At 41.5% G+C, this 20,902-nt stretch overlaps 1 protein-coding gene across 1 annotated transcript; it reads left to right on the top strand.

Moving 5' to 3' along the window:
* Positions 1–4,201: 4,201 nt before the first annotated feature.
* Positions 4,202–19,731, top strand: PCDH18 (protocadherin 18; the record flags this gene model as incomplete). The annotated part of the gene is made up of 5 exons (XM_080929598.1): positions 4,202–4,311; positions 7,455–9,939; positions 10,712–10,797; positions 10,888–11,051; positions 19,064–19,731. The coding sequence occupies 5 exons, from the start codon at positions 4,202–4,204 to the stop codon at positions 19,729–19,731; spliced, it is 3,513 nt and encodes a 1,170-aa protein (XP_080785724.1).
* Positions 19,732–20,902: the final 1,171 nt, after the last annotated feature.

Genomic DNA, 20,902 nt, shown 5'->3' with positions numbered 1-20,902 from the left:
TAAGATGCTTTATGGCTCAACTGAGACTCTGCTAGAGCTTAAAGTACTCTGGATAGACCACATCTGGTATAATTGGCCAATTTATCGTAATTAAATTAATTTATCCGAATATGAAAGAAAATGAACTCGGTGACAATGAGGGCGGTGTGATGTACACAAGGGTAGCCCATTATATGCCTTATCAAAAACAGTCATTAATTCAATAAACCCTTAGATCCTCTCCTCAGCTTGTTCCCTTTGAAATATTACATACATATAAATATCCAAGCATGTGCACAAATGACATTTTACAGTGGGACTATGTTCTGTCATTAGGTGATTGTGGGTTTATATGTGGCAAGGTCACTGTAATTTCACTAGGTTATAGTCCTAGAACACCACTACAATAATGCTCACCTCTGTTGAATAGAGCAGCTCCACTTGAGATTATGAGTATAGTCCAAATATATTTGATGCTTGCTCATACACAGCATTGTTCTCCCTTGTGGATAGCAAAGGGCTAAGCATCAGTATTTCCAGAAATCTGCTTTGTAGCTAGGGATCTGCTCCATTTACAGTCCATTAATCATTTGTTTCCTTGACTTTATAAAATCATAATTATTTTAATAGAAGCTGTTTTTAAAAAGACATCAACTTTATGTTTCTCATGCAAAATTAAGATCCAATAATTTTGATAATACTGCTTCTAACTGTACTGCAAATTTCTTGATTAAATTTCTCTTAAATAAACCCAAGCAGTTCTTGATAACCAGGAAGAAAGTAGTAGTGGACAAATATTTTAAAAAATTAGCAACAGGATTCAGGTGTTGCCAACAATATAATTATATTTAATAATGGTGATTTCTATTACATTATTCATACTAATATTCAATAATACATATCAAGCTCAACATTATATTAAGTACTTCTCTTCTAGGTAGTTTATTCTAATTTAGAGCACAATGAAGAAAAAATTCCTTGATTTTCACTCCATACGAAGATGTGCACAGTTCTCCTTTGCAATCTTTGAACTTTGACCTTGAGAATAGTCAGTAGTCTATGAGGAGTTGCCAAAAGTTGAAATGCTCAATGCCTAGGCAACTAAAACATGTATTAAGGTGTGTCCAGAGGGACTACTTATCCAGTGGACTTTAAAGACAAGCACAGGCAGTGCACAAGCATCCAGTGCACCTCCCCATTGCTTCCACCCAATCACTAGTGCTGAGCAAGAAGTGGTTTAGTATGAAAGAAAGCACATTCTCACCCAGTGAAAGAATGGCAAAGGATGAAGATATGCTGTCAATGAATGAATCCAAAAGCATAAGTAACTTTATAATGGACATGTGCCTGTCAGATGCAATGCACAACAGTGTATGTGTATATTTACAGGATATGTATGTAGGATATGCATATGTATGTGTATATATACATATGAATGTAGGTAATGACACTGGAAGTGTTTTGCTTTCAGAAATTAATGTCAAAAATAGCAAGATCCCTTTTCTGAAACATGTTTTCCTGTAAGTAAAAAACTAGATGCCCTAAATGGATAAACAGGTTGACAGCTAGAATAAGATATTGAGTCCAAAGGAAAGCTTAATTTCCTTCCTCACTAGGAAATTAATCAGAGAAAATCTTCTTTTATCAATTCTACTTAATGTTCTTGAATTAATAATGTCTAAGCTCAGGCTCTTCTTCCAGTAATCATCTCTATGCTCTCTAGAGGAGTGTTCCTCCAGCCATTGAATTAATTACCAACTGTTAGAACAAGGACCCTGCTGACAGCAGTGACCCTTTAGAAGCATATCTCTGACATCAGTGAACATGGGAACCACCCAAAGAGCTCAGTGAGATGCACAGCGTATCTAAGCAAGATTAGTTGCTGTCAGAGATTCTGGATTTTCCACAAGGCTCCATATGAAATCTCAGCTGTTGCTCTGTAGATGGTTATCTCAGACTGACCAGTTTTGTTTTAAGAAAGAAAACTCATTTCACTTCTAGGCTGCAACCAACTATAGCAATTATGTCTGCTGAGATTATTGCTTTAGGTAATGCTTTTGAGGGAATGAATTTAACCAAGCATGAGGATACACATGTTTAATAGCAGAGCTGTGGAGGCAGAATCAGCTGGCCTTCTGTGAATTTGAGATCATGGTGAGCTACATAGCAAAAGGCAGGGACCATATCTCAAAAAAAAAAAACAAAAAAAACCAAAAAAAAAAACAGAAAAACAAAACAAAATGGGAACAGATTTAGGGTCTAATCCTAATGTCAACTTTGCTGAATCTTGTTGACCTGTGACCTAGATAGACTCAGTTGGAGATTTTGGTTAGGATTCTAGGGTTCACTTTCTATTCTCCAGGTTTCTGGATGTGCTTGTGTTAGTTCCCTCATTTCAATCTTCAATTTCAGACCTGCCTGTTTTGGAAGACCCGGAGTCATAAAATGAAAAGCCAGTCACATAGATGTCCCTCGTTTGGACATAGACGATCATCTTTTGCCAAACTTTAAGTCACCTGCTGGAACTTGGCACAGTCCTCTTGGCAGGACACCCCAAATACTGACTGCCCATGCAGACTCAATTAACCTGCCACCTGCCACTCCGGTAGGTAGATTCCAACTCTTTCTGGCTCTTGGCTTCTGCTGTCTCCTAAAGAGCCATGTCTCTAGGTGTGTGGCTGTCTTGTGGCCCTTGGTCCATTTTGCTTTGATCGGAATTTACCAAACTTTCTTCTGACTCTACAAGTCAAAATTCTGGATAGAATCTCATTTGCTATCTCTTGACTTATTTTGATGTGTGTCAGTGGAAAGAGAGTACTGTTTACTCAGTCTTTACTATTACATCATTGACTGGATTAGTATAGGGAGTCCAGGAAGAACAACATAGATGTTACATGGTTGGACAAAGACATGATAACACATTTTTAAATAAAAATTATAATTGACAAATTTCATCTTCCTTGTCCTTGTCAAAACCTCATATGAATTAAGATTATTTACACCTTTTAGGTCAAGGGAGAACAGGCACATACCTGATATATATCCGATCAAATATAAAGATTACTAAGCATCCAGAAGATTTCTCTTAATTGTAGCGCTATGTGTATTTGCATGGCTGGTAAATATTAAGACACTTCCTTCAGCGAAGGCTCAGCATTTCAAGATCTTCATTTTTCATATGGCGAGTGTTGTCTATTATGCTTCATAATTTGTCCTCTTAAAGCCAACTGGAGAGAGCGTCATCTTCCCAGCTTAAACTACTTAAAAAGAACAAAGGATTATAGATACAACACACATTTCTTGTCCTTCAACAAATGTTAAGCAGAAAACAGATGCAGAAAGGCTGAGAGAATACTTTCTCATGTGTCTTCTCTGTCCTGGCCTTTGTGCATTTGCCAATGATCAAGATACTTGCAAGAATGTTTTGTGAAGAGTTGTTAACACAGCTACCTTGAAAGGATTACAGGACTCCACTGAAGTTAGGTAAGTTTCGCAGAGTTCTAAAGCTTTCAGTTGGTGGCACCTGTAGTCACTCATTGGCTGGGATCATCTACCAACCTCTTTCTTTTAATCAGATCTGGAGAACCGAGTTTCCTTGACTCCACAAATCTTTGTCTGATAAAGCCCCCCCCCTTCTAGTTTTCCAGGATATATTGTAGATTAATTATTGTGGGTTATTTTACCCGTATGGTGTTAAGGAGGGTCATTTCCTATCAGGGGAGATTGAAATGTTATCTCATTTTAGAAGAGGATGATATGTGTGCTGTCTTATGTTTTTCATGGTAGACAAAATGTGATATGGTGAGCTGAGAGGAAATACTTATTACTGTAACATTCTAACTGGCTTTAAATTTTCATATGCTGTTATGGAATATAGATATTAACTATGATGTTCACAAAATTTATGTCTCCGTTTTGGAATTGCATTCTTAACTTTATATATTGACAACAGAGACATTTCCCATTTAATATGAGATACTTGGGCTGTAGAGCTAAGTGTTAGCTTCCCTTACTTGTTAGAAGGATGGAAAATATTAGTGATTCATATGTAGAAAGATGACTTTTTCTTTTAAAAGTCATCAAAATAGATGACACATGTGCATGTAAACACATGTCTACACATGCATGTGAACCCACACACCACCACATGAACCTATTGACATGTAATCACACACAAGTCCATTTTCCTATGCACATAGATGGATAGACATGGGGGGGGATCATGGAGGAAATATGTTCAACAGACCAGACACGGTCAACTTCAAATCCAGAGGCACAGGGCTACTTTGTTCTTATACCTGACCTCACTTACATGGTCAAAGTGTTCATGCAGTGAGAACATTCCTCTTCCTAGTCAAAAGAGCTGCCATTTAGAAAAATGCTATTTGATTTCTTCCACTGGCTGCCCAAGAAGTTCTTTGAGAAGGTCATCCACTTGTTCACACACTTTTGAAAGTCTAAAGAAATAAGTTGTATCAGGTCATGGTCAAGGGACCGTGTAAGAGAAACTTATTCATCTTCTCCCTCAGGTGCAATCTGGGAGATGGGGATTTGCTTGTTTGTTTTTGTTTCTGTACTTTCTTTGTAGTTATAAGAAATAATGAAATTTTGACTTGTTAGAATTAATGAAGCATATAAAAGAAACATATGTATTTTTTTCTTTTTACACTAGTCTCTGATTTATAGCTCTTTCTGAATGAAGGTTTGCAGTGTAGATGAAGCTGACTTTGAACTCATAGAGTTCCATGTGTCTCCCAAGTACTTAGTTTAAAGACGGGAGGAATCATGCCCCATACACCCTGGATTCTACCCCCAGTACTGTACTTGGTAAGAAATAGATACACGACCAAGGAGATATGGAAACCACTCAGGAAGACATTAGCCTCTGAAAATAAAATTATATATGGTTTGCACATTGCTGTCAGTGTAAAAGCCATACTCCATGAAATGATTCCAAGATTGCTAGAGTCATAATCACAGAAACATGTTCTGGATGGCTACATCTCACCTGTCAATTTTTGATCAATACCTCAGGATATAACAATGAAAGATTTGCTAAAGCATCTCACTCTAAGCAAATGGAAAACAAATCCAGTAAATGAAGGAGACAAAGCCAAGGCATAAGGTCTGGCGGTAAACTAACCACACTCACAGAGGAAAGCCCTCAGATTGGTAAACTTATATGACTTGAGAATTCTCCCCCTAACTAACTCATTTCTTTGCTCCTTTGGCTTTTACAGAGGGGTTCTCTAAGACCTGTACTGCTACAATTGTTGGCTCAGAGTGGTAGTGACTTAGGCCAGATGGTTGTGAGTTTCTAAAGTCCCAGTTGCTTCTGGTTGTTTCCTGAGTTTGTCTATAGGGTTTGGGGATCAGAGGTTTGAAAGGGTTGCAAACTTGTCAAGCGGCCTTATGGGCAGAGCGTTCATCACCATGACCCAGCACTAAGTACATTCATTACAGGAATTTCTATTCTTCATAATTTGACACACAGCATTGGTTTGGTAGAGAGGGGAAGACAATGGCTCATAAAATGCTTTTGAAAGCTTAAAATGAAGGAAAGTTTGTACTGGGCCTCTTCTCTGATTTCTTCTTCCCAGGGACGGTAGCTGAGTTCTGCTGAGAATAACCAAAGCAAAGAGAAAAAAATCAGAAAATTACTTTTAAAAAAATATGTTTCTGGGGGGCAAAATATATGGAAAATAAAGTTACAGGAAGATTCTGTGAGGCAGGGTATTGGCAAGTAGCTGAAGACAGCCAAGGAATAATGCAGAAGGTGGGGTACGCAAGAATGGAGCCCAAGTGATAAACTTAAAAGGATCCACAGAGCAGAAGGAACATCATAAATAATCATATTTCCCAATAAGAATACCATATCAACCCCGTGACCTGGATACAGCACCAAACTCCTGAGATATTTCCAGCACTCTGATGCACACAAAATGCAATTTTCAGCTTAGGCATTTTATTTCTCAGTGTAAACAACCTTTGGGTTTTTAAAATACATATCTGGAAACCGTTTTCATAAATAATGTATGTATTATAAAAATTTGACTTGTAAACTATATTGAGTCCATGTCCCCTCAGCATTCATTGTGAAAACTCGCTGTGGATAGATAGTATTCTGTTGGAAGAATCCGCTAGGCGAACGCTATCAATTTTACCCAAGCTATCTATTTTGCCCATGATAAATAGGATTTTCTTTTTATTTTTAAAGTGAAAGACAAATAAATAACAGAAACGATTTTGCTCAAACTAAAGAAAGGGCTGAAATAAGGTAGAATTCCTTTGCTAATTACTTCCAAACTCTGAGGTGTTCCTTTAAATCTTGCTAATTAAGAGAAATCGGGAGTGCAAGATAGGCCCCTTTCTTATCTTCAAAGAGTAAAAAGATGAAAGAAAGCAGAAAATGAAACCTCTCCACTTGGGCTGTTCTTTAAAACAGAGCTCCAAGAAAATCCGCTTGTGCGCTCCATAGAGGAGAAAAGACCCGCCTAGGGGGAGGGGAAGGTGCATAATTAGAAGCAAGTTTCCTCATTTTATTAAATTCCTCCACCGACAAAATTGACTTGGAGGTATTTTAAGTGAAACCAGCAGTTAAGGAACCCTGAAAAAAGAAAGCAAGATGATTACATGTTTGTGGCAGAAGAAAAGGGCAATTAAGAAAACAAGAACTATTTAATGTGCCATATAAATACAGGCACAGAAGTTGATTTAAAGTTTTTTCTTCCTTTCTTTTTCCTTTCCCTCTCTGTCTCCCCACCCCCACTCCCCTCTCCCGCTGTAATTTGTCTCCCCTTTGTCGCGGCACGCTTGGAGAAAGTGGATGGAGGTGGAGGAGGGGCGGGGAGGGCTGAACCCCACCCCCGGCCGCGCTCCCGCACCCCTAGCGGGTCCCCAGCCCGCGCCCGCCACCCTCCCGCTCCCACCCTCCACGCGCGCCCTCCCTCGCTCCGGTGACTCCAGCAGCTTCGGATTTGGAAGCTCGCTGATTGGCTGGAAGCGATTCAACACACGCCAGGCAAAGAGCTTTGTCTGAGTTGAAGTGAAGTTGTAGAGATTTTCAGACTGGAGTCAGCAATCACGGGTGTTTAGTCTGCAGCGGAGCAGAGCAGAGGAAAGGGGGGAAAAATCAAGAATCGCCCGGGAAACACACACTGCAGACTCCGCCGGCACCCTGCAATAGATGGGGACGGAGTCCACGCAGGGAGCCAGGCCGAGGTGACACGCTGCTCCCAGCCAAGAGGACGGGCGGCCACCCCTACCAGGAGGGGACTTCACGCTCCTGTCTGGAAGTCGCCAAACGGTGTGTATGAAAACCGAAGTTTGCGAGCTGTTAATTGCTGTGTGATTAGGAGTCGCTTTCCAGACTCTGAGACCCGATGCGGCTTAGAGCCCTGAGTGGCGGGGAGGAAGTTGAGGGGATTGCTGGGCTCTTCTAACTCCCTGAGAAGGGAATTGAGCAGCTGACCAAGGCACCAAATAAATACTAAAATGCACTTTAGATTCGCACTTGCACTTCTGATGGCGTTTTTCAGCCACGATGTCCTAGGTAAGAATCTGAAATACAGGATTTATGAGGAGCAGAGGGTCGGATCGGTAATTGCTAGACTATCGGAAGATGTGGCTGATGTTTTATTGAAGCTACCAAATCCTTCTGCCATTCGTTTCCGAGCCATGCCTCGGGGGAATTCTCCTCTTTTGGTCGTAAACGAGAATACCGGAGAAATCAGCATAGGGGCTAAAATCGACCGCGAGCAACTGTGCCAAAAAAACTTGAACTGTTCGATAGAGTTTGATGTGCTCACTCTGCCGACCGAGCATCTGCAGCTGTTCCACATTGAAGTGGACGTGCTGGACATTAATGACAATTCCCCTCAATTCTCGAGACCCGTCATCCCCATTGAGATCTCGGAGAGCGCAGCAGTTGGGACTCGCATCCCTCTGGACAGTGCGTTCGACCCAGATGTTGGGGAAAATTCCCTCCATACCTACTCGCTCTCTGCTAATGATTATTTTAATATCGAAGTGCGGACCAGGACGGACGGGGCCAAGTACGCTGAACTCATAGTGGTCAAAGAGTTGGATCGTGAGCTGAAGGCTAGCTATGAGCTTCAGCTCACGGCCTCCGATATGGGAGTGCCTCAGAGGTCGGGTTCTTCCATCCTGAAAATAAGCATTTCGGATTCCAACGACAACAGCCCCGCCTTTGAGCAGCCCTCTTACACTATACAACTCTTAGAAAACTCCCCAGTTGGAACCTTGCTCCTTGATCTAAATGCCACCGATCCAGATGAGGGCGCTAATGGGAGAATTGTGTATTCTTTCAGCAGTCATGTGTCTCCCAAAATTATAGAGACTTTTAAGATCGACTCAGAAAGAGGACACTTGACCCTTTTCAAGCCGGTGGATTATGAAATCACCAAGTCCTATGAGATAGACGTTCAAGCCCAAGATTTGGGTCCCAATTCCATTCCTGCTCATTGCAAGATTATAATCAAGGTTGTGGATGTTAATGACAATAAGCCTGAAATTAGCATAAACCTCATGTCCCCTGGAAAAGAAGAAGTATCTTATGTTTTTGAAGGGGATCCCATCGATACATTTGTTGCTATCGTCAGGGTTCAAGACAAGGATTCTGGGCTGAATGGGGAAATAATCTGTAAACTTCATGGACATGGGCATTTTAAACTTCAGAAGACATATGAAAACAACTACTTAATCTTGACCAATGCGACTCTGGATAGAGAAAAGAGATCTGAGTATAGTCTGACTGTGATTGCTGAAGACAAGGGAACACCCAGCCTCTCCTCAGTGAGACATTTTACTGTCCAGATCAACGACATAAATGACAATCCACCCCACTTCCAGAGGAGCCGATACGAATTTGTCATCCCAGAGAATAATTCACCAGGGGCATATATCACGACAGTTACAGCCACAGATCCGGATCTTGGTGAAAATGGACACGTGACATACACCATCTTAGAGAGTTTTGTCTTGGGAAGTTCCATTACCACCTATGTAACCATTGATCCGTCTAACGGCGCCATCTATGCCCTCAGGATCTTTGACCATGAAGAAGTGAGTCAGATCACATTTGTGGTGGAAGCAAGGGATGGAGGGGGTCAGAAGCAGCTGGCAAGCAACGCCACAGTTGTGCTGACCATCATTGATGAGAATGACAATGCCCCTGTGGTTCTAGGGCCCACAATACACAATAATACTGCAGACATCTCCATCCCCAAAGGAGTCGAAAGTGGGTTTCATGTCACAAGAATAAGGGTGGTTGACAGAGACTCTGGAGCAAATGCTGAATTCACTTGCTCCATAGTAGCTGGGAATGAGGAAAACATCTTTATCATGGATCCAAGGTCATGTGACGTTCATACCAACGTCAGCATGGAATCCACTGCCTCTACCGAATGGGTACTTTCAGTTGTCGTCCAGGACAAGGGCAACCCTCCTCTGCACACCAAAGTCCTTCTGAGGTGCACAGTCTTTGACTATGCAGAATCGGTGACAAGCACAGCCATGACTTCTGTCAGCCACGCATCCTTGGATGTGTCCATGATCATAATTATTTCCTTAGGGGCCATTTGTGCAGTGTTGCTGGTTATTATGGTACTGTTTGCAACGAGGTGTAACAGAGAAAAGAAAGACACCAGATCCTACAACTGCAGGGTGGCAGAGTCCACTTACCAGCATCATCCCAAAAGGCCATCCAGGCAGATTCACAAAGGGGACATTACACTGGTGCCCACCATCAACGGCACTCTGCCCATCAGATCTCACCACATATCTTCTCCATCTTCATCCCCAACCTTGGAAAGGGGGCAAATGGGCAGCCGCCAGAGTCACAACAGTCACCAGTCACTCAACAGTTTGGTGACCATCTCGTCAAACCACGTGCCAGAGAATTTTTCATTAGAACTCACCCACGCCACTCCTGCTGTTGAGGTAAGATCATAAACTACAGCGCCTGGGAAAGCCAGCTCTTACTGCTCAGAGGCTGCACAGTAATCACACCTTTAAGGTGGCATTAATCAATGACAGTATGCGATTCCACTAGGACTCAAGACACCTCTCTTAAGTACAGTGTGGCATATTTTATTTTTGTAAGTAACTTACCTGTGGGTGTTGTGTGTAATGTGTCCCATGGGACAAGAGTCCCTGTACTTCTCAGAATAAGATGCTGAGAAGGGGGAAAAAAAAAAAAATGAAAGAGACCCAGTCATTCTCCTTAAATTTTCTCCTGAAAAAAAAAAAAAAAAAAAAAAAATCACCATCCTGGGTCTTCAGAATCTAATTTCAATGCATGCTGTGTTTGGAAAACTTGGTGCAGGTTTCTGGCCTTCTGGCATTATTTTAATTAACTCGGGCTAACAGTGTATTTTACTGAGTTTTTTTTTTTAATTTTAATTAATTTATTTTTTTTATTTGACCATTTTATCTAAACTGTAAAGGAAGGCAGTTATTTAAAAGTCTTTCAAGCATAGAGAACTCACTTGAGTTTTGAGATTACCCAGGTCTCCCTGCAATAGATTTTAACTGTGTTGGGTGTCTGCTCTGCCTTCTGCATGGCCTAGCACATGTGAATCCCCGACATGCAGACAGTGTGAGTTTAGTATGTAATAGCAGGCTGCTTCCCTTTCTTCTCACTGCACATGAATTCAGGAAGACGTTTTCTTCTTTACCCGGCCATCAGTCCTGTCTCTTTGGTTCCCAGCAGGTCTCGCAGCTTCTCTCCATGCTTCACCAGGGGCAGTATCAGCCAAGGCCCAGTTTCCGAGGAAACAAATACTCCAGGAGCTATAGGTATGGAATACCCTTGTGTCAGCTCTTAAGTCTCTACTCCTGAAATGCTGAAGAATAAAACTGTGTGTTCCTTTCACTGATCTTTCTTAGATATGCCCTTCAAGACATGGATAAGTTTAGCTTGAAGGACAGTGGCCGTGGAGATAGTGAAGCAGGAGACAGTGATTATGATTTGGGACGAGATTCTCCAATAGACAGGCTCCTGGGAGAAGGATTCAGTGACCTCTTTCTCACTGATGGAAGAATTCCAGCAGGTAAGAGGGCAACAATAGCTAAGTCTTTATTTTCACAGCTACCACAGGGCCAGGACGAGGAACAGCTTCTCTGTGCCTCTATGTCTGCCTCTTTGTCCTTTACACTGAAAACGTATCATCTGTGTGCTATGAGCAGTGGGCAAATGTGAGACCTTTAACATTTTTCCTCTCGAAATCCACAATAAGCCATTGGTAGGGAAGGAAGAAATGAGAAGGCTTAATAGGAGAAGGAAGGGGAGAGAGCACGGAAGAAAACCAAGTCCCTGCTCTCCTCCCTCCGTTCTATCTGGCCAGTGCCACAGGGCACCCCTGAGCAACTCTAGAAAATTACTGGGTGGCTGTTTGTATTTAGACAGCCTGTTTGGTGGATAGTGGTGAACTGGACTATAATTTGGAGGATACATTTCCTGTGATGGGAACCAACTCACAAAATCAGAGACGAAAATACACTGGAAAGGGTATATTTTAAGCACTAAAAATAGGAGAAGGGATGTACCTTGGTAGGTGGCTAGGAGAACGTCTCATGCCACCTTTCATTTGGAATCTGCACAGCTGTGGAGGAGGGAAACAAACCCAGAGGGGGATTTATAAAGCACACAGCCAGGTGGAGAAAATTCTATTAAGTTTTGAATCAATTTTTTCCTTAGTGATTCTTGCCTCTAATTGTGCCCTAGGAACACTGATCCAACTGAGCAAATGCTGAGAACATTAGTAGCAGCCTCATTGCTAGGGGCTGTAGAAATAAATCAACCCTTAGGGGTACGGAAGTTTTCCTCTGACTGTCTACATGTCTTAATTCATTGATTGCCAATCAAATGACCATTGTTTGCAATACACATACAGAAAAGGAACAATAGTTTACTAGTACCTTGCTTTTGTGTAACATGTATACATTTATTTGTAAAGGTAAAGAAAGTAGGATAGAATACATGAGGGAAATTACCAGAAACTTTGGGAAATTCAGAAGATAGAATTTAGCTCTCGGGAGTTATAGTGGCACTGGCTAATCAGCAGCAGTGCTTACCAGCTGTGCCCCAGGGCATCCTGTGGGCTCAGACTGTGGACTCTGGGTTCACATGGGGCTGTGCCTCTTTAGTTATTTATAGTGGTGGCTGTTGGCTTTATATACACTTCAGTGACGAAGCTCTTCCAATTTTAAGAACATTGATGTTATGTTCCTTGGGCTTAGATGTCCTGGTGTCCATGATAATAGTGTTTCTATGTGTTTTCAGGTTTGAAAACCAGAAGCTTATAAAGGTTACAACAGTGCAAGCCAGGAAGGCAGGCTTCACCTGGTGGGAATGAGACGGTCAGATCCGACCCAATTTCCTTACCTTTAGTCACTAATCTATGACATATATGAAGTAACTAGTGCTCTCTCTCTCTCTCTCTCTCTCTCTCTCTGCACATGTGCATATATGTTTGCCCTACTGTGCTCATGGTCAGGGTGAGAAAGTAGTGGATATCTTCCTCTATTCTCTTTGCCTTGTTGCCTTGAGAGAGGATGTCTTCTTCAGAACTTCAGAAGCCCTTGGATATAGCTATCTAGTTGTCCAGCAAGCCTCCAGCATGCCTATCTCGGCCCCAGAATCCCAGGGTCAGAGGCACAGGCAGAATTTGGCTTGTACATGGTTGCTGGAGAATAACACTCAGATCCACATTCCCACAGCTACTGAGCCATCTCCCTAGATCCTTATTTGCTTTTATATCTGAAAACATATCAACCTCTTTGCAACCACTAAATACATGTTGCTTGTTTAGTTATATGGTTACAGGACCAGATACTTTATTTCGGGCTAGACAATGTATAGGAAGGATGTCTAGTTGCACTGAGGCCTACTGGGTGACTAGCAGACTGCATTTCCACAGTCACCCAAGGAATCTATTATTTTCACTTTATAGATCAGACCAATTTGAAGACAAATCTCTGAATTGGCTAAAGGAACATATATTTTCTAAGACATCATGCTCAATGACAAGTAATTTTATTATTCTGGCTTATATAATGATGCAGCTAGTTTTATTTCTAGGATTCTGTGATATGACGCTGAAAGAGCCCTACCCTAGAATAGCAAAATATCCCACATTAGATTATTTCATAAACAGAAACACATGGGTATGGCATCAACATTGTGGTAGACATTTTTAAAAAGGATAGGGTTTATTTATTGGAAATTTAATTTATCATGGCAATAAAATGGAGAATACATTTAGACAATGTTAAAAAGTAACCTTACCATTTGTAGATCTAAGCATCTGAAGTTTTAAACTCCAAAGTAATAGAATTGAAATAGTTACCTGTTAGTGTATTATTTATGTGCTTACACATTCATCTATTCCTTGATTCACTCATTCATTCATTCATTCATCTGTTTCTCACTTACAATCCTGGGAATTGAAGCCACAGCACTACACAAATCAAAACTTTGATTTGCCTCTTTTCAATGTTACCATTTCTGTGATTTTTGGGGAAAAAACAGTTATTTTTACATCTTCTCTATATTTGCAAAGTTACCATATTTCCATATGTTCATTGCAGCAGAATTATCTAGTGCTTGAACTAAATAATAATCAATAATAATAGTAATAAATATTAGACAATCAAGAGATAACTGTAGATAGGCAAAATTAAACTGTAGAAAACAGAGAATCTTGCTTACTATGTACTTTATCTCCATCAATATTACACGGGGGTTCAAAATTACAGATGTTTTGTGTGTGTGTGTATGTGTGTGTGCATGTGTATATGTGAGAGTGTGAGTGTGTGTGTATGTGTGAGTGTGTGTGTATGTGTGTGTGTGTGTGTGTGAGTGTGTGTGTGTGTGTGTGTGCATATGTATATGTGAGAGTGTGAGTGTGAGTGTGTGTGTATGTGTGAGTGTGTGTGTATGTGTGTGTGTGTGTGTGTGTGTGTGTGTGTGTGTAGGAGCACATGTACTCATGCAAGCAGATGTCTGTGTTTTCAACTAATTATGTCATCAGAGGCACATTTCTACCCTCTGTTGCTTCTCACTTCTACATGGGGCTGAACCATTTTCAAGCTGCAGAGTTCTGGGACAGGAGCAGTGGTTGGTGATGATTCCATTATGTTCATGCTTTGCTAGCACGGACCGCAGTGCATACTAACTAAGTGTCTGCAAGGAGAACCATCTTTTAATCATGAGCATCACTGTGGTGTCACTGCATCGATATCTTCGATGCCTATTTATTCTGGCAACTTCTGCAGGCATGCCAGGGTGTAAAACTTGTGGTTTGCAAAAGTATCTACTCAGGAAATACTACAAGCAGAGAAAAATCTTGCTCCACATCTGAATTTTATTAACAGAGATCAGCACAATTTTCTAAAGTATGTGTATTTTTAGGATGTAAGTGTCTTGTTCCAAGTGTTTTTTTTTTTTTTTTCTGCATTGATTTTCGAGCAAATATAGATCCTGTTGCATTGCATGGCTTGCCAAAAGGGTCATTTCTGATCATTCATTCTTCTAATTCCCACACAAATGTAGGGTTTTATTCTGAGCTTAAAAAAAAAACATGCATTTTTATCTGTTGACATGTTTGTCAACTCTTTTCTTTCTTCCCCATTCACTTTTGAACTCCAACACCACCCACGGGTATCCCAAGCCTCCATGTTCCCCGTGAAGGTTTGTTGCACATGGGTATGTAAGTCTCCCGCTCCTAGGCTTCTATCTTTCCTGATTATATCTGTTCCACTTGTCCTCATCTTTCATCTGTGAAGACTTCAAAACCTCACTCTTCATTCCGCTCTCTGTTCTCCTTAGGAGTCGTAGCTGCCTCCTGGCCTTTCTCTAGTGGCTTGTTTCCTGCAGCTTCTGGCAGGCTCCTTTCCACAGCTCTCGGCTACTCCCCCTTTCAAATCCTTCCTTCATACAGTTTCACAACCTTTTCAGAACGTTTTAGCATACTTTTTTTCCCTCTTATTTTTTTTTTCACTCAAAGTCAATCTCTGACTCTCGTTGCTCAGCAACACTGAGCAAATCTATTATCTTTGTATTCAAAGTCCACTGAAATGTGCTCTCAGCCTGTTCTCAATTTTGCCAGTTTTGAATCCTCTGCAACAGGCAGCGAGGCTTCCCTTTCTACAGCACGCCCATGCTTTGTGCACACTGTCTGTTCTCCACAAGTGCCTCTTCCTCGCTTCCTGTACCCAATGCTGCTTACCTGATAGCCTTTGAAATAGCAGCTTTTACATCTATTTCTTTTCCTTTCTGAGCATTGCCTGAGCATCATCTCATTGGCTGCATCCCCTGGGTGCCTCAAACATCATTTGTTATATTTGGTTTAGAACGAGATTGCAGTCCCATTGACAGCCAGGCACGGAAGTGGCCCCTATTTGATGGGTTCCTCAGGCATAGTCTACTACTTACCCTATGGCTAATGAGTTGCTCGAATCCCTCTTTTATACTCGCTGCACTGCCTTCCACGCTACTTGTAAGGAACAGAGCACTAATAAAGTTTAGTCATGTAGTGGTGCAAAAGAGATTCTGTTTCTATTTGTCCCAATCACAGAAGCTATCACCTGAGAGGGCTTTGAGATATTCCCTAGGAAGAGCAAAGACATGGGTACTGCTCAGCATCCCTTGATCCTTGTATATGGGATGGAACATTTTGAGCACTGAATGAAACATACAGTGTCAAGCAGTGGTCAGGGGTGAGATTAGAACATTCATAGCAATGAGCATACTTTTCTCTGTTTCTCTCCTAGCCCTTTTTGTTTCATCACATCCCCTCCCCTTCCCTCTCTACTGTCTATGTCCACTTAGTTTTCTGTTATCTTTTCCATTAGTCTGCCTTCTTATCTTTTTTTTTTCTATTTTCATGAATATGTGTGGGGTGTACATGTGTGTCTGTATATGTTTGCATGTATGTAGGTATTTTGTCTGTAGTTTGTGTGGTACCTGTCTTATGTACTGTGTGTGGGTACCTGTGTTAGTTAGGGTTTTGATGCTGTGGACAATATGGCCAAGGCAACACAAAAACAACGTTTAATTGGGGCTGGCTTACAGGTTCAGAGGTTCAGTCCATTATCATCAAGGCTGGAGCATGGCAGCGTCCAGGCAGGCATGGTGCAGGAGGAGCTGAGAGTTCTACATCTTCATGAAGATCTGAAGGCTGCTAGCAGAATATTGACTTCCAGACAGCTAGGGTGAGGGTCTTAAAGCCCACACCCACAAAACCACACCTACTTCAACGAGGCCACACCTCCTAATAGTGCCACTCCCTGGACCAAGCATACACAAGCCATCACATTCCACTTCCTGGATTGCTCAGCCTGCTTTTTTATAAAACCCAGGATTAGCCTCCCAGGGATGGCACCATCCACAAGGGGCCCTCCCAACCTTGATCACAAATTGAGAAAATACCATACAGCCAGGTCTCACTGAGGCACTTCCTCAGCTGAGGCTCCTTTCTCTGTGATAATTCCAGCTGTGTCAAGTTGGCACACAAAACCAGCCAGTACAGTACCCATGCTGGTAGATTTCTGTAATAATGCCCACAATCATCCTCAATAGCTCTTCCATCCTAATCAATGAGGCAGAATCTTGAGCCCAGAACTCCTGATGTAAGTGTCTAGTTAGCCAGCGGTGTTCTCAGGACACCTTGACTTCACTCTTCAAGACTGGGGGTACAGGTGGGCCACCACTTTCCCCTGGCATGTCCATGGTTTCTGAGAAGTATAAACCCAGGCCTAATACTTGTTCAGTATGAGCGTGTTGCCAGCTCTCCTTCATGTTTTTAGTTAATTCTATTCTCTACAACTAAATGATCATTTATAGATTGTGTTCTAAATGCCTTCCTTTCACTGTTTAACCGCTATTCCTAAGATATTCGCGCTAGTCCTGTGGTTCATGTTCTACTTTTATCTTCTGCTTCCCCGCTCAGAGAATTCAGGTTATGAGAAAAGTTGCATATGGCCAAGATTTGTAGAATCCCAGGTAATGTTTTCATCTGCATTAAAGGAAACCAAAGCCAAGTAAGACAGTACAGCAAAGATGTCCTTGCTAAGACTAAAGCCATAGAGCTGAGGGCCAGAACAGCAACGCCAGGCCTGTTCTTACTCCCACCAGGGTGAAAGCAGTCAGACTCCACAGGCCTCAATTCCATGTTCAGAGACTCAGAGGTCAAAGCAGGGGTGCAGGGCATGGGATGGGGGCATCACCACTGTGATAGTTCTCTGCAGAAGAAACCTAGGTGATGGTTTTAAGGTATTCTTGTTTTTCAATACCCTTTGCTCTATTCTCCACTGAGCAGATTAGAATAGCTTTAGCAAATTATTTCCATATAGCTCGAGATAACTGAAGGATGCCATCTAAACCTGGGTGTTATTGAAATCACCCTGTTTGTTCAAATGAATCTCTCCCCACAGCATAGTAGCAGAGTCAGTCCTCTAAGAACAAAGTCCACCCCCTAGTTCCCTTACACTTTACCTTCCCTGTTCTTTTCTTATGCTTTTGAATTTCTAGGCTTATACCTCAGACCCGACTCTTACCGCAGTTAGTCTCATTTTTGGTTTTGTTTTTCCATTTTTGTTTTCCTTTTAAACTAAGAATGAAAGTCCAGAGGAAGCTAAAAACCAAAATTAGCATAGAGTTCAGTGAGAAAGAGCAGTAACTTCCACACAGTTAAAAAGACATTATTTATCTTTCTGCTTACTCCTCCAGAAACCATAAAGCCCATATGCTCTGTACGGTTCCTTTACTAGACTGTGGACATAGAGCACACAGTAGGTTGTTTGTTTTCCCTAGCAGTGGGTGTGGCATTCGATAGTTCAACAGTGACAAAGCTGGAAACCTGCTCTCTGAAGCTGCATCTGTAAACTCAGCGCCAAACAAATGCCTGTGGTTAGCGTCAATCCTGATTTCTTTCGGACACAGGGTTACTTTATGTTTTCTATAGTGCTGTGTTTGTCTTAAAATGATATAGTGTTGGAAAGACAAAGTTTTCCCTGAAATAAGTGGTTGTTGTATGGAATCCATTTCAAGTATTTACATATCTCAATTTTTAATGCATTGTAGCGACTCTTTCTGTATACCGAATTTAGAGATTTCCCTCTTGTATTTTTCTGCTTTTCTCTGTGGTTTTCATAGCGGTTTATATGAATTCGGTCATGAGGGAACTGGAAAATATGGGAGAATCAAATAATATACTTTTTCATATTCTTCAGCTTCCAATGGCTTTTTCATATAATTGAATATTATTTTAAACCCTAAACAAATACTTTATAATGGGACAACTCAGGACACCTAAGGTACTAATTCAGAGCACCTTGAATTGCTACTTTAATAGACCAGTGAATAATGAATTCAACCTTTTAGGAAAACTGATAATTCCTTCTGGAATAAGATACTCCAGGGGAGGGTGGTACCCAGTGGGGTTCCCAAGAAGAGATGGTAAGAATAGCAGAGGGGCTACTAAGGGTGAGAGCGGAAAGTGAGGATGGGGGGGTCTGTGAGTGGGATGTAAAATGAATTTTTAAAAAAGAAAGACTGATAAAGACACTAACCCAAGAACTGGTGTTTTCAGTGCAGGTCAATGCCTTAATTTCAAGAAAGTTAGCGAAAAATACTTTACAGAGTTTGCCTGGCATTACTCAAAACTGAAGAGCTTGCCCTAAGCTCTCTCTGTTGTCCTTGTGTAGTTTATGTTTATCTTCTGTGGGATTATCTGAGCCTTAGCTTTCTTTGGACATGGTCACATACAAATAATGATCTCTTTATTAGGCAACCTATATTCACAGTAGACCACTAAAAATGATTATTTTCCTTCCTTTAATAAATGGAGGACGATACCACACGCGTGACATCTGGTCCAGAGAGCCAATATAGAAATGAAAAGTATAACCACAGCCGATCTAACTGCCTAACAACAGATTAACGTTAGGACACCAGAGCAGAACCTTCTCTTTCTATCTTAAGAATAAGATGGCATTTCCCACCGCTTTGGGTGATGCCTTGTGGTGTAATAATGGGCCCTCCTTTTTTGTTTGCTCTTAGCAATGAGGCTATGTACGGAGGAGTGCAGAGTCCTGGGCCACTCTGACCAGTGCTGGATGCCCCCACTGCCCTCGCCATCCTCTGATTACAGAAACAACATGTTCATCCCAGGAGAAGAATTCCCGGCTCAGCCTCAGCAACAGCATTCTCATCAGGGCCTTGATGATGACGGCCAGCCTGCAGAATCTGGGGAGAAAAAAAAGAGCTTTTCCACCTTTGGGAAGGACTCCCCAAGCGACGAGGACTCCGGCGACTCTAGTACATCATCTCTGCTCTCTGAAATGAGCAGTGTGTTCCAGCGCCTACTCCCAGCATCCCTAGATACCTATTCTGAATGCAGCGAAGTGGATAGGTCCAACTCCCTGGAACGTCGAAAGGGTCCAGCGCAGGGCAAAACTGGGGGCTACCCACAAGGGGTTGCGGCCTGGGCAGCCAGCACACATTTTCAGAACCCCGCCAGCAGCTCTGGGACCCCCCTGGGGACTCACTCCAGTGTGCAGCCTTCTTCCAAGTGGCTGCCAGCTATGGAAGAGATTCCCGAAAACTACGAGGAAGATGATTTTGACAATGTGCTTAACCATCTTAGTGATGGGAAACATGAACTCATGGATGCCAGCGAGCTGGTGGCTGAAATCAACAAACTGCTTCAAGATGTCCGCCAGAGCTAGGGGACTTTAGCTGAGCCGTTGTGTTTCCATGTGTGTGGAATTAGGGGACAGGGAACCACCCTCCCCCCAAAAAAAACTGGCGTTGCCAAATAGTTGCATTTATCAGAAATGTGTCTGTGTATATTGAATATTAAATACTGTATTTTCGTATGTACACGATGCAAGTGTGATTATTTTAATCTGTATTTTAAAAATACATTTGTACCTTATATTTATGTGTAATTTAACAGACAAATTTTTATTTTTTTACTCCCATGACAAACATGTTTTTCCTAATCATGCAGAAATTAGCCACTGTTTGAATCTATATCCTTTTCAACCAAAGTTACTGCTTAGCATAGTTAAATAGGGGCGGAATTATTAAACTGTATGAACAACACCACTAATGCATTATGTAATTCTAAGTTTCATTAAATGATGCTGCTTCCTTTGCAATATTTACAAAAGAAATTAAGCATTGTGGGAAATATTAAGCAGTTTTTCGATTACTCTTGACACTGCTTTCTGTTAGCTATGATAGATCCCTTCTTCAGGCAAAATGGAGGACGGAAGTGAACGTATTTTATACCTAGAGGCATCCTGAAGTGTTCATGGGAAGGTAGTGACATGTGAATTCGTCATAGAAGGATGTTCCAGTCCATGTGGCCTGGCAGTGGTTCCTGTAGCTTCAGTGACCCACACTGGCTTGATCACGAGAAAATTTTTTTTTCCAGTAGCAAAATATCTGCTTAGAATGGAACTAAACAGTGAATATGATTTGATTCTTGCCCCATGAAATATGATGGAATGTTGTGGGACCTGTGCTCTCAGTGGATAACATTGTGTTCTCTATCAGCATGGAGTGTTAATAGACAGAGACAGATATGCCAGTGATGTGTCCCTGCAGGGTGGCAAACATAATTGATGTGTCTGAAACTTTATGTGAATCTCCCCTCTTTTCTCAGCATACTTGAACATTTGTATCGACTGCATTGTTCTTTTTGGCTACAATTATTCACGTTTAGCTTTTGTCTCTTGTGCATGCTTTCACGGTTTTGCTTGTATTTTTAGCCTTTGAACATTTATAAAGTCACTTTTTTTTTTTGTTACTGCAATTTTGTCTGATTTATTGTGTGACAAATGCAAACTTTATTTATTGTGCTGTTATCTTCTGTGTGGAATGCCTTGGCAA

This window comes from Micromys minutus (genome assembly GCF_963924665.1).
Source record: "Micromys minutus genome assembly, chromosome: 15".
Taxonomy (NCBI): domain Eukaryota; kingdom Metazoa; phylum Chordata; class Mammalia; order Rodentia; family Muridae; genus Micromys; species Micromys minutus.
This window is presented reverse-complemented; position numbering and strand designations above follow the sequence as displayed.